The sequence below is a fragment of the Epithele typhae genome (assembly GCF_022376455.1).
Source record: "Epithele typhae strain CBS 203.58 chromosome Unknown BXZ73scaffold_32, whole genome shotgun sequence".
Lineage (NCBI taxonomy): Eukaryota > Fungi > Basidiomycota > Agaricomycetes > Polyporales > Epitheliaceae > Epithele > Epithele typhae.
Window position 1 is genome coordinate 362235 of NW_025954223.1, and position 12293 is coordinate 374527.

Genomic DNA, 12293 nt, shown 5'->3' on the forward strand with positions numbered 1-12293 from the left:
GCGAACGGGGCGAGGAAGCCGGAGTTTCAGGAAAGACTGAGCGAGACGTTTTGCTCGTTGCGCAGCGACGGGAGCGGCAGTTGATGACACCAGCAGCACAACTAACCCACGCGGGCCTGTTCCGAGCTCGCTCGCTCGCTGATAGGCGACGAGGACGAGGATCTTCCACGTGCGCAGGCCTCAAGTCAAAGCCGGCCGCCCAACCAGGACCTTGGAGCATGCGTCAGGATCATTGGGACCGACGGGTGGCTGGATGGAAGCGGTCGAGAAATACGATGGTGGCGCACGAGGCGGAGGCAACCTGCACGGGTCTGCAGGGGTGAGTCTGCCACGCGATCCGAGTCTCCGCCCGTCGCTTATTTTGGCTTCTCCCGACTGGCTCAGATCCAGCGGTCGGATGCTCGACAATCTCAGGGCCCGCATTGCGCAAATTAGCTCAATTGTCCGCCCAACTCCCTTGCAACGACGATGATTCGCCAGGACGAGTCACGACACGTACGCTGCGCCTATGTCCTCGCGTATATACGACCCTGCTCATACCTATGTAGTCGGTTTCCAGCTCTGCTCGTTGCTCCGCGGCGTCGAAGCGGCGGGCGCGCCAGGGCGCTGGCAATGTTGAAGCAGTTTCGCTTCGCCCTCCAATCGGTCTAGGGTGCGCCCATGTGCCGGTCTGTGGCACACCGCAGGTGAGCACCTGGTTGCGGCCCGTTTTCCTCCGTCGGGGCCCTCACCCAAATGCCTGAGGCGAATCTGGACCTCGATGGGTGATGTTGATATCGCATTGGGAGGGTGCTCCAGGAGCTCAACCAATACTGCTTTGCTCCGCCCACAAATCGGGATCAGGCATTCGAGGGAGATGTCGGGGGTCCTGGGTCACCGCGAGCTGTGGGTGTGCGCGGTGCCGATCAGATCTCCTCAGCATGGTGCCGGGGACCAGCGTTCGCCGCGGATGGCGGGCTATAAGTTTGAGGACCTCCTGCGGGACATACCCACCTTCCTCCGCCCCAAGAACCCCCGCCGCTCACCGGCTCTGCGTTGCCCACAGGCTTTCTGTGCACGCCATGACGTTTCTTCCCTCCAACACCGTCCTTGATGTTTCAGTTCTTCTCTTCCTTGCTACTTGCATTGGCGCTTACCGCCTCCTCTGCGTACCCTCACACCTCCGGCACATACCCGCGGTACCCATCTTCCCGACCCTCGCCAGCTACATCTCGGGCGAAGTGGAGGAACAACGCGTCAAACGCCTCATCCTCCCGTTCGCAGACTCGAAGGAAACCGACGTCGTGCTCGTCTACTGCCTCGGGAACTGGATGGTCCAGGTGCTCGAGTCTAAGGTACGTCGGGTTTCATAGCTACGGAACTTAAATGTTGAAACTGCTCCTTGCCTCGCTTAGCTCGGCAAGCAGCTGCTGGAGAACCCGACGGTCTGGAAGCAGGAACAGTCCAAGGACATCCTCCTCTGGCGGTTCATCGGGAACAACAACGTCTTCATGGCCAACGGCGAGATGGGCAAGCGCCACGCGCGCATCGTGCGCGACTCGATCAACAAGACGATGCCGGTCGACGTGTTCACGTCTCTCTCGCGCACTGCGCTCGATCTTATCGGTGACGGCGGCCGCGTCCGCTGGGACGACTTCGCCAATCGGTACACGCTCGACGCGTTCGGCATTGGCGTCATTGGCTACGACTTCCAGGCCCTCGCCGACCCCGATGGTCACTTCGTCCAGCGCTACCACGAGGTCATGAATGCGATTGCGAACCCACTCTACGTCGGCCTGCCGGTGCTCGAGCGCTGGCTCCCACGGCGGGGCGTGCAGAAGATGATCGACTCGTTCGTGACGGATCTGTGCAAGATCCTGGACGAGAAGAAGAAGAGCCCGGGCAACGACGTCATTACGTACATGTTCCAGGAGCCGGAGATGACGGAGCTCGAGTATCGGGACAACACAATCGTCATGTTTGTCGCTGGCCACGTTCGTACACCCACTCGCGCCCGTGCTGCTCGTCGTTGACCACGCTTGGTTCGTTACAGGATACCACCGCGGGCGCCATCTCCTCCGCCGCCTTCTTCCTCGGCCTGTATCCCGAAATCCAGGAGCGCGTGCGCGAGGAGGTCATCGCCGTCATGGGCTACGACGAGCCCACCGCAGATCATTTCAACCGCATGCCCTACCTCAACGCCGTCCTCCGCGAGTCCATGCGCACCAACACGCCCTCGAACATCACCCTCCCGCGCATCTCGGACGAGCCCGTGCGGATCGGGTCCTACACCGTCCCGCCCGGGACCCCGATGTGCTTCAACATCTGCGCCGCGCACCACAACCCCCGCACGTGGTGCACGCCCGCGGCCTTCGACCCGACCCGCTTCCTGCACGACGCCGAGGCGAACGCGGGCGCGGGCGGGACGGGCACGGGCGAGGCCGCGCACTGGGCGACGTTCGGGCTCGGGCCGCGCCGGTGCCTCGCGCGCAACTTCTCGATCTTCGAGCAGCGGGTGCTGCTCAGCATGCTCATCCGCGAGTTCCGCTGGAGCGTGCCCGCGGACTCGCCGCACCGGCAGCGGATCCGGAACGGGCTCTCCGTCTTCGCGCTCAGCCTGCCCGAGAACCTCGAGCTCGACTTCGTCCGCCTCGGCGAGGAGAAGGGCCGCTGGCTGTAGCGGGCGCGCCGCGCACGCGCTTGGATTTTCGTTCCTGTTTACGTCCTATAACTCCTTTCTGCACGAACCTTTACCGTACACCTACGACGAGTCACGACCGACGGACCCAATTCCCTCTCTCCTGTATTGTCCCGTGTATCGCTATGTCTATCGCCCCTCGCCTCCTTACTCCCCGTTCCCGGCCTTGTCCTTACGATCTCACGTGGTTTCGTACGGTTATCCCTCAAATAGTCCGTTGCCAAGTCCGTTGTATCACACATGGACTTCTTCGCATAGATAAATAGCTCTCTCGCCTCTTCGCGCGAGCCCTTCATATCGCTCTATCTGGTGGTTCTTACGTTGTGTTCGATTAAGTAATGAACTGGTTTATGCTCACGTCGATGCCGATAACCCAGAACGTTGGTAGCAGCTCGTTGCTTGAGAATCAGAAACCCTGTGTTGCAACGACGAAGTCCTGTCCGCACAACGTACGTCGCGAGCTACGAAGCATGTCTGCGCAAGGCAAACTAACGGCAAGTTGCTTCCATCACGCTCGTTCCCCAGGCTCAAGCTCCGAATCGAGACCCTCCCGTGCGTCGGAGTTGGTTGGGCAATCATTTCGGAAACAGTTGTAAGCCACGAAGAAGACGGGGTGGAGTGAGTGCTTCCTGCGATCTCTGCGCTACCCTGCCACTGGCTCTGGCTTTTACTCAGCGTACAAAAATATGAGGTCTCTGGGTGTCTTCCTAAGCGCATGACAGTAGCCAGAGCAGGCGCAGCGCGCAGATGCGAGTGTCCTCCTACTGCTATGTCTTCCTGCATCCCTTCATTTTCATGGTCATTGAGGCTGGGGAGTGAAGGCGATAGCAGCGAGCGGTGGCGGCAATGGCAACGCAAATGACGTGCGAGCCGCACGCGGTCCGCGCTTTCTGTGGGCGCGGGCTGGGGTGGCCAGCACAGACTTGAGGGGTAGAAGATGGGAGGGCGAGAAGGGGAGGAGGGGATGTACGTCGGTCATCCTCGGCCATCGCGTCGGGGAATGTGAGCCGAGGGCAAGGTCTGCGGTGTGGAGGTACGCGAGAGTGCGGGAGTGGGATTGACGATGGCGTGCTGAAGGCGGGAAGGAGGAGAAACAGCACATCGTGGAAAGCGACCAATAACTGGTTCTGGCACGATACCCAGTGGAACGCGAGGGACGCTGGTCTGGCGTGCCAGATCTGCTGGGAATGCGTCTACATCGCACTGCTTCAAGATTGAGATTGGACAAATATCGTACAACCCTGAGACTAGACTATATCGTCACAAGCCTGCACCTCAGAGGCGGCGGCCAAGTGCCACACCCACACACCCGCATCGGGTACTCAAGTACTCAACACCAGACGACACGGTATAACTCGGTCAGCGGATTTACCCACCATAATCCGTAGGTATGTCCTCTTGCGAACACGATTCTTCTGACCGAACCCTGCGGCGGGCGGCGGAACGCCAAGTTCTGTCGTCATCAATGATGAGCGTCGAGCTGCACTCCATGCGACAAAATACTTACTGATGTTTTCTAAGATGAATGAAATCCACTGCCACAAGTACAGAATCCACCACCATGACGAAATCGGCAGATCTGGAACGTCGAAATCCGTCAGCTACGACCACGACGAAACGGACGTACATTCACAGCGAATCGACTTCGAGAAAGCACACGTTTGAAAGGGTAGAAAAGAGTTGAGGGGAGAAGACAGTGATGGTGGAGACGGAAGAACAAAAAACGACTGGAAGACTTCAGACTGAGGTTGCGTCGTCGTCGTCATACTGGGAGCGGGAGAAATCGGCGTCGGGGTAACGTTGCATGACGAGCTCCATGACGTAGTGACCAGGAGTTCCGAATGTCATATGGGTGGACGATCCAGTGGGCAAATAGGAGTGCAACAGAGCAACCAGCTTGCCCTCTGCGTTGAAGATGGCTGAACCAGAGTCACCTCCAGCACTGAAATCACCATGCTCTCTTCCCCCGTAGTTAAGGATCGCGACCTCCCAGGAATGGCCCTCGAGATCGGGGCAGGTGAGCGCCTCGAGCTCAGACTGGCGACCAAAGGTAAGGTCGGTTTTCTGCCCGTCCTTGGCAACGATGAAGCAAGGTTTATTGTCATCGTCGAGGAAGTACGGGGTCGAGAGGCCTGCAGCGTCGACGCAACCCGAAAGCCTGAACAGGTGGTCTAAGGGATACTCGAACACGGGGGGATTGGCGACGTTGGGGTGGAAACAGGCGATGATCTGGTCGGGGGTAAACTTGCCGGCTGAAGAGTCATGTTTTCGTTGAATGAAGACGGAGAAAGGAGAGACAGTAGAAGAACGCACCCAGGTAGACGAAATTGCCCTTGAAGTTCTTGACGAACTTGTCCTTTTCGAGCGTCATGACGGCTATGTCGCGAGTGTAGCGGCGCAAGTCGGCATCGTTGGCAACTTTGGGTGCCCAGTCGACCCAGGCGATGATACGATCGAGGGGATCGCTCCAGGTGGATTGGATAAGCCTCAGGAAGTCACTGAGAATACGAACGTCCGACTCCACCCTCTGCAAGTCTTGCTCCTTATACTTCACGTTCAAGTTGTAGCGCGCATCCTCCTCCTGAGGTCGACTTTCCAATAGCTTCGCCAGCTGCGCAGCGAACCGCGTGGCTTGATTGAGCTTCACACCAAGCAGGGCACGAGTCTCTTCGAGGAGCTGCCCGAACCGACGATAACCGCAGTTGCGGAGATACTGCTTACGTGGACTCTGCTGGCCACCGTACTCGTAGTCCGCATGCAAGCTCCTGGACACGACATGCTTGTTGGTGATCCCCATGACTTCCTTGCTCTTCTTGCCGTGCCCGTCTTTACCACGGTGGAAGTAGAGACCGAGTGAACCCTGCGAGTCGAGGTCCGCCATGTCCTGCGCAGCGAGGGGGACGCCTAGGACGGCTGTGAGGGCCCGGCGGATCCAGTGAGTCGGGTCGGTGTCGTCAGCGAGAGGCATCATCTCGGGAGGACTAGCGCACGACTTCATAGCGCCCTCGATCCAGTGGACAGCGACGTCGTGGATATTGTAGTTGGCCAAGATGCCGAGGATGGGGGCGTTGGCGTCACGGCAGGAGGTCTCCTTGGTGGTGCCGGGATGAACGGAGATCCACAGAACGATGTGGTCGTCGAATACGTCCTTGTCGTCTTTATCAAGGGTAGAGAAACGCACAGGTAGCATGGTCGAGACGTAAACACCACGACGCGCCTCCCGGCACAAAGAGAGGATATCAAGAGCAACCGACTCTTTCCACAACTTGTTCTTGAGGATAGGGTGGTTGGCGGTGTGGGCGGTCTTCACCGGAGTGACGGAGTACCTCTCTGTAGGCCTATCTTGAGAGATGGGGAAAGGGCGCTGCGCCAGATCGGAACGCTGGAAGAGGGGAGGAGGGTTGTCGGCGACGCCGTTGTAGAAGTATGCGCGCTCGAAGGGCGAGATGTAGTCGTCATCACCAACTGAGGACTCGGACGCCTGGGAGAGATTGGGGGACGTGGGTGGGGTATGGGACGGTGAACGACTTGGTTGGTACTTGAGATAGTTGTTAAGGCACCCGACCTGATATACAGTGAGCCCTAGAGACGAAATTAGTGATTCCGCTATAGAGAAAGACACGAAAAGACCAAGACGCTCACATCCGAAATACTGAGGAATCCTCCTGATGGTCGTGATGAAATCGATTACCCCCTGAGTAGCGTCTGGGGGCATAACGATAAATAAGGGATACACATGCGAAAGGGCAGAGGTATTCACCAGGACCAAGGAACTTGAGAGCCGTAAGATCCGCATCGCTCAAAGAAATGACTACAAAAGAACAAAATGTTCATAAGTGGAACAGACAAGGACGGAAGACCACTGGCAGCACGTACTCTCCTTATCGTCGGCCATCTCAGATATCTTTCGTGTAGGGATATGGCGGTCGCAGGTGGTGGTTTTAGAGCGCAAGTAGCTTGAGGGATGAGGGAGAGGAAGGAGAGTCGGTGGGAGTTGATATTTGACGCCCACTTCACCTTCACATTGTTGGGTCCGCTGGAAGTGAAGGACGCTGGAGACGGGAAAGTGGGGCGGGTCGCGCTGTATGCTGTGAGAGAGGGCGCAGGCGAGGACCGGGGCGAAGCTGCGGGAGGGGAATGAGAGCGATGCGGTATGAGGCAAAGAGCGAACAGACCCGCGTACTCGCAGACAGTCGGCGCCAAACGGTACCGCATCTCTTTTCCCTTCCACCGTCCGACTCCCTCCGCACTGTCCTGCCCGGAATGGCTCAAGCGCAGAGGCCGCCATAGGGGAGACCCTCAACGACCTGAACAAGACCATCAAACGATGCAAAGTAAGTCATACATACCCACGGGTGACTGAACTCGACTCCGTCTCAGCTCCAGCCTGCCGTCAGAGCTCACGCAGCAGGTCAGACTGGATCAGGCGATTCGTATCGAACGGTCTTGTGCATATCCCCCAACACGACGTGGAGTACCCTCCCAGCTTCAAGCTTGAACCTCAGCGCGAACCTGGCGACTAGGAACAACTTCCGTTCAAAGGGGGCGCAAGCCTTAATGGGCTATGCGCGACCAGAAGCCATTGGCCGTAGTGCTCAAGCAGCGACTACACCGAGCTCCACACCAGTGCGTCTCTTCTCTTCTTGTTCTTCATGTGCCTCCACCCCCGCAGCCGCAAGTCTCGCCCCCCATCTGCATGCGTCCCCGCGCCGCATACATCCACTGTTTCATACTCGTTCACCGGCGCTTGTCCTATAGATCCTACCCCTGCCAGGCCTTTTGACTTCTCGCTTCGGCGCCCGGGTGATCGTCGTCGAACCTCGACGCGTCGCAACCCCGTCTCCATCACGCTCCCCGTTGGCCGCTTCACCGTCAAGTTTAGCGACGCGCTCTGCGCGTGAGTCCGAGCATGAGGGGAGGGGCCGAGGTGGCTTTCACCACGAAGTGCGCCGCAAGCGGCAAGGCGCACGATGATTGTGATGCGCTGCGTTCGCTTCGCCAGGTCGCCGACAGGGGCGTACGGCGGACAGGCGGGTCTTCGGCGCGAACGCGGGGTCTGCCAAGATTCGGAAAGGGGGAGAAGAACGAGCAACGACTGAATCTCCCCTCGCTGTGTTCTTTGGATGCATCTATATAAATAGTATCGTGGGTTTTGACTAGTACTATGCCTGTCCGCGAACTATGTCCTGAACTTTATGGAACGAAACAGTCCCGTCCGAATACCCCAGCCCCAGCATCGCGCCATCCCCGGAGAACTCAGCGACTGCCCACTCCCGGCAGCCCATCGTCCCCTGGATCCGATGCAGAGTCCCTTCATCGACGTTCCACAGCCACATCTTATGGCTCCCGTAAGACAACGTCAACAGCACTCCATGTCTGCCGTCGGGGGACAGCACCCCGTGGCGGTCGCCCTGGAGAGCGTTTTTGAACGAGACGGAGGCGACCGTGCGCCCGGTCCCGACGTCGAACACCGAGTACGTCGTGCTGACTGCGGTGCCGTGCGTGTGGAGGACGCGGTGGCCGTTGGCCGAGACATGGAAGAGGAGCCCGCGGCTCAGTTGTGTCGGCTCGATGTCGAGGGTCAATGACACCGGGCCTCCGAGGGAAGACTCGGTGCCGACGTCGGCGAGCATGACGATGGGGGCGTCGTCCCGAACGACGACCACTTGCTGAACGTGTGGCCGAGCCGGATCTCTCCGCAGGACGGCTTGGATGACGGGTTCGAAGCAGAACGGGGTGGGGGCGTCTGGGGAGGGGAATGGAGAATGGCAGGCCCCGGTGACGAGGTCGTGGACGAGGATGCACCGCTGTCGTGTGCCAGCCTTCGAAGTAAACTTGCAGACGTGCAGGACGAAGCGGCCGTCGTTGGAGATTTGAATGGACGACGGGTCGTCCTCGAAGTCGATGTCGAAGTCCCCCACCCGAGGTAAAATGTGGGTCGGACTGGGAAATGACTGGACGAGGGTGAGGGTGATTGCATCCCAGACCTCAAGGCTCCCGAACAGCGTCAACACCACCAGCTGCGTCCCGTCCGGCCGCCAAACGTGATCACGGCGGTCGTGGTCGTCATCAACCTTGAAGCACCCGACCTTGCGCACTCTTTGTCCCTCCGCCACCTCGCTTTGTGAAGGGAGCCTGAAGATATCTACTCCGTGGGATGGGCGCCTCCACGCGCACAGCGCCTCTGTAGGTCCGAACGAGACCAAGAACAATTTAACACCGTAGGTGTCGTACCACCGCTCGAGTACCGGCTTTTCTGACTCGGTGTTCCAGATGATACAGTTGAACATCCAGCCAGAGGAAATGCATATGCCAACACTTGCGGCCCACGCTCCCGAGGGGGAGAGAATAAGTCTTTCCACGTTATCAATGTGTCCGTACAACCTTTTGACAGGTGGGTCTATGAAATGTGTTAGCTCAAACCACCGCCGTAGAGGAGCTAAGGGCTAACGTGCGAACGTGCGGACAACCCGTAGAAGGTTCAATGAATGAAGCGGTAAGAAGGCTTGTTGGACCACACTGGTGCACCTGTCCACGTGGTTTTCCTTCATGTCTTCAAATAAGCATGTTACTCCTATTTTTCGGAGAGGGCCGAGATCTTCCACCAGTCGTTCAGCCATTTCATACTTGGATATGGTATCGTGATTAAGAATCTCTTGTGGGGGGCAGCAAACCTCTGGATAGACAACTTCGAAGGCAACAAGCGAGCTAGGGAGGCCGTGGCACAAGAACATATTGACATCCTTGACGGCGGCGATGCAGGATCTCAACACGGTCTTCCGACGGCCACACCGGAGAGCAAGATACCGCAATCTCGTCATTTCGCCGACGTCTGTAAGACAATGATGAGAGTCGGATTCGACGAGGCCCGAGATAGCAAAGGCATCCTCACCGTGAGATTGGAAAGAGCCACAGGGTAGCGTCAGGTGTGTGAGAGTTGTCGAACTTGCCTGGTACAATGGCCGTAGTTGTTCTCTCGCGTACGTGTACAGATAGGCTTCCACCTGAAACGAGTCAACAACAACATAAGGCCAGACTGTCACCCCCACTCGCCTTGAGCTCCCGAAGAGACGCGATGCTCCTGCGTGAACTCAACAGGGCGTGCTCCTCTGCATCACGATCGTGCGTGACAGAGGCCAACCGGAGCACCTGAAGTTTGGGAAAGCAGGCCACGAGTCGATACAGATGCAGAGGCGTCGCCAATTGCACCTTCTTGATATCCAAAGTCTTTATGGACGGGTACTGCCTAAAGCAGGCCATAGAAAAGCGCGAGAACGATCGAAACCTGGGCATATTGAAAGGGGCCCAGAAGGCCTCGAGTCTCCAGACTTCCACATGGCGCAGGTACGGCAGGAGGACCACCGGCGCGCTGTTGAACAGGGCAGGGTCTTGCCGTTGGCCGGGCAATAGATGGAGGTGGACTGAGTGGACGATCCCGCGAAGCTGGGGTGTGTGTTCGAGGGCGTAACGGACCGAGGCGAGCTGGTCGATCGTGTTCAGGTACAGCTCGCGCCAGATGTTGAGGCGGCTCCGGGGGAGCCACTGCGTGCAGACCCTTGCGCAGACGGCGACGGATTCGAATTCGTGTGCGGCGGCGAGGGCGTCGATGATGTCCTCACATCGCTCGACAGGGAGGGCAGGGGAGGGCATGGCTGCAGTCAACGTCTGGGGGCAAAGTGGACAGCAAAGAGCGTATCGCGCGGGGTCTGACCGCGCTCCTAGCGCTTCACGATCGATAAGGATCTTTTGCGGTCGACGGCTACATAATGAATCCAACACAGGTTCCTCTTCAAGCTTCAATCACCTCACCGCACCATCCTTCACTGCCTTCCCCCAACGTCCTCTCTTTCATCGAAGATATCCGTTAAAATGCGTCCATTCCAGTGGTATCTGCTGGTGTAATACGTCTGGGCGAAGACAAGCTGTCGCTGTTACAGTTGGCGGCCTCAGGGCGGAAGCTGGAGGAGGGCAATGGACGTGATTTCACCCCCGAGGTATTTCGCCAACTTGTGCTCTCCAGAGGGACAAAGTATGCATATGTGCCGGCATTCAGACACTTTTTGGCATGGAGTCGTGCTCGAAGGCGTTTCTGGCCACCTCTGTCGGCATCCTTATGTACGACTTCGCCTCCGGCAAGAACTCCCCCTCTCCCGCCTTCAGTCTTCGCATTCACCTGGGACACCAAAGTACACGACCTTCTGCCTGAAGAGCTCGGACGGTGGCCGCAAGAACCCGACGGGACGTTGGACGGATGGACGACGCGCATGGCCAGTATCCGCGATGTACTCGGGCACGCCTCGGTTCTCCCGCGGCACGACTTCGCGTACGGACCCGGCAACACAGCGGCAAACATAGTTGGGCGGATACGTGTGTTCAGGTCGGCGTATGAGCTGCGCGAGAAGTGGTCGTACAACAACCAGGTGCGTCTCTTCAGTTTCCCTATCTGCGCTCCCCTTCCCCGTCGTTCTGGACCTTTGGCCTGACACTACCCGCGCAGATGTACATGCCCGGTGCGCGCCTCGTCGCGCAGTACTCTGGCATGTCATGCGCCGACTTTCTCCCCACGCGCATCTTTGGCCGGCTCCACATGGACGACACGACCATCTGGCCGTCCGTCGCCCAGCGATCCGGCAAGCTCGTCGAACCAGACGCTCTTCCCGGAGAGTGTGTACGAGGCAACGAAAACTGCACATTGGGTTGTGAGAGGACAGCCAAGTGCGCCCCTTGGTGCGAGCATCCTCAGATATGGCATGGGCTGGGAGAGATGGCAGCGTCGATGTGAGTGTGGAGTTCATGTGTTCATGCGAGGAGGTGTTCACAGTATGAATACAGATCGTTGAGCATGGCGGTGCTATCGCTGTGTTCTCTCCCGACAAAAACATCGGCGTCTCCTGTGCAACGCGGACGAGAAAGCAGTCGCTGCGTGCATGATCTTGAAACGGACGTTTGACGATGTTCTCGGACTGCCTCCGACCAAGCTGGTCTATTCTAGGTACGCTTTGCGCTCACACGTTCCCTTTAGGTCTGGCTGACATGATAGCATTCAGCGACGAGCCCGTCGCCCTGTCGGACTCACGCCCCGAAGAATAGGTCCACCGCCCCTCCGTGGCTCAGCATCGCGCGCTACGCCGGCTTGTGCACCCCCGGTTACGCGCCCATCGCACTCTGCAACGCCTAGTCTACCTCCGCCTACTGCAAGGACCTCCTCTTGGGCTTCCTTTCGCTCGGAAACCCGCCTTCCGGAGCGTGTGGGCGACGCACGTGCGGATGGAGTACACAGATGGCAACGCTTTCGACACGACGTTCACCGCCATCTTCCCGGCGGGCTACGGGCGCAACAGCAGCGCGTTCGAGTTCTCCGAGACGGGCGAGTCCGGTGGTCCGGTGGAGTTCGACGTGCGGGATGGAGAGGTGGTCGGATTCTCGCTCATCACGGACTGGGCGGCGGTGGAGAGGCGATTTGGCGAGGGCGCGGGCGCAAGGGAAGTGGCGGATGCGTTGTTTGAAAGAGTTGACTAGTATTTGGTAAGTAAGGTGACGCGTGTGTATGTGGCGCTATAATCGAATGACACTTCTTGAGCTCGTAACGGTCATTGTACTATGTATCTCCCCTCCC

General features: G+C 58.5%; 5 protein-coding genes across 5 annotated transcripts; 2 read left to right on the plus strand and 3 right to left on the minus strand.

The window, feature by feature from the left end:
• Positions 1 to 1061: 1061 nt before the first annotated feature.
• On the plus strand, positions 1062 to 2659 carry BXZ73DRAFT_90687 (cytochrome P450; the record flags this gene model as incomplete). The annotated part of the gene is made up of 3 exons (XM_048025711.1): positions 1062 to 1334; positions 1395 to 1973; positions 2033 to 2659. 3 exons carry the CDS (start codon positions 1062 to 1064, stop codon positions 2657 to 2659), a joined length of 1479 nt encoding a protein of 492 aa, XP_047876829.1.
• A 1755-nt stretch (positions 2660 to 4414) lies between these two features.
• On the minus strand, positions 4415 to 5675 carry BXZ73DRAFT_90688 (uncharacterized protein; the record flags this gene model as incomplete). The annotated part of the gene is made up of 2 exons (XM_048025712.1): positions 4415 to 4929; positions 4991 to 5675. 2 exons carry the CDS (start codon positions 5673 to 5675, stop codon positions 4415 to 4417), a joined length of 1200 nt encoding a protein of 399 aa, XP_047876830.1.
• A 6-nt stretch (positions 5676 to 5681) lies between these two features.
• On the minus strand, positions 5682 to 6131 carry BXZ73DRAFT_13759 (uncharacterized protein; the record flags this gene model as incomplete). The annotated part of the gene is made up of 1 exon (XM_048017487.1): positions 5682 to 6131. A coding segment is annotated over one exon (450 nt), but the record flags the coding sequence as incomplete, so codon positions are not given.
• Positions 6132 to 7839: 1708 nt separating this feature from the next.
• BXZ73DRAFT_102532 (uncharacterized protein) lies at positions 7840 to 10327 on the minus strand (the record flags this gene model as incomplete). The annotated part of the gene is made up of 3 exons (XM_048015270.1): positions 7840 to 9077; positions 9727 to 9826; positions 9887 to 10327. 3 exons carry the CDS (start codon positions 10325 to 10327, stop codon positions 7840 to 7842), a joined length of 1779 nt encoding a protein of 592 aa, XP_047876832.1.
• A 614-nt stretch (positions 10328 to 10941) lies between these two features.
• Positions 10942 to 12196, plus strand: BXZ73DRAFT_102533 (uncharacterized protein; the record flags this gene model as incomplete). Its single annotated transcript, XM_048015271.1, has 3 exons — positions 10942 to 11097; positions 11175 to 11343; positions 11856 to 12196. The coding sequence occupies 3 exons, from the start codon at positions 10942 to 10944 to the stop codon at positions 12194 to 12196; spliced, it is 666 nt and encodes a 221-aa protein (XP_047876833.1).
• Positions 12197 to 12293: the final 97 nt, after the last annotated feature.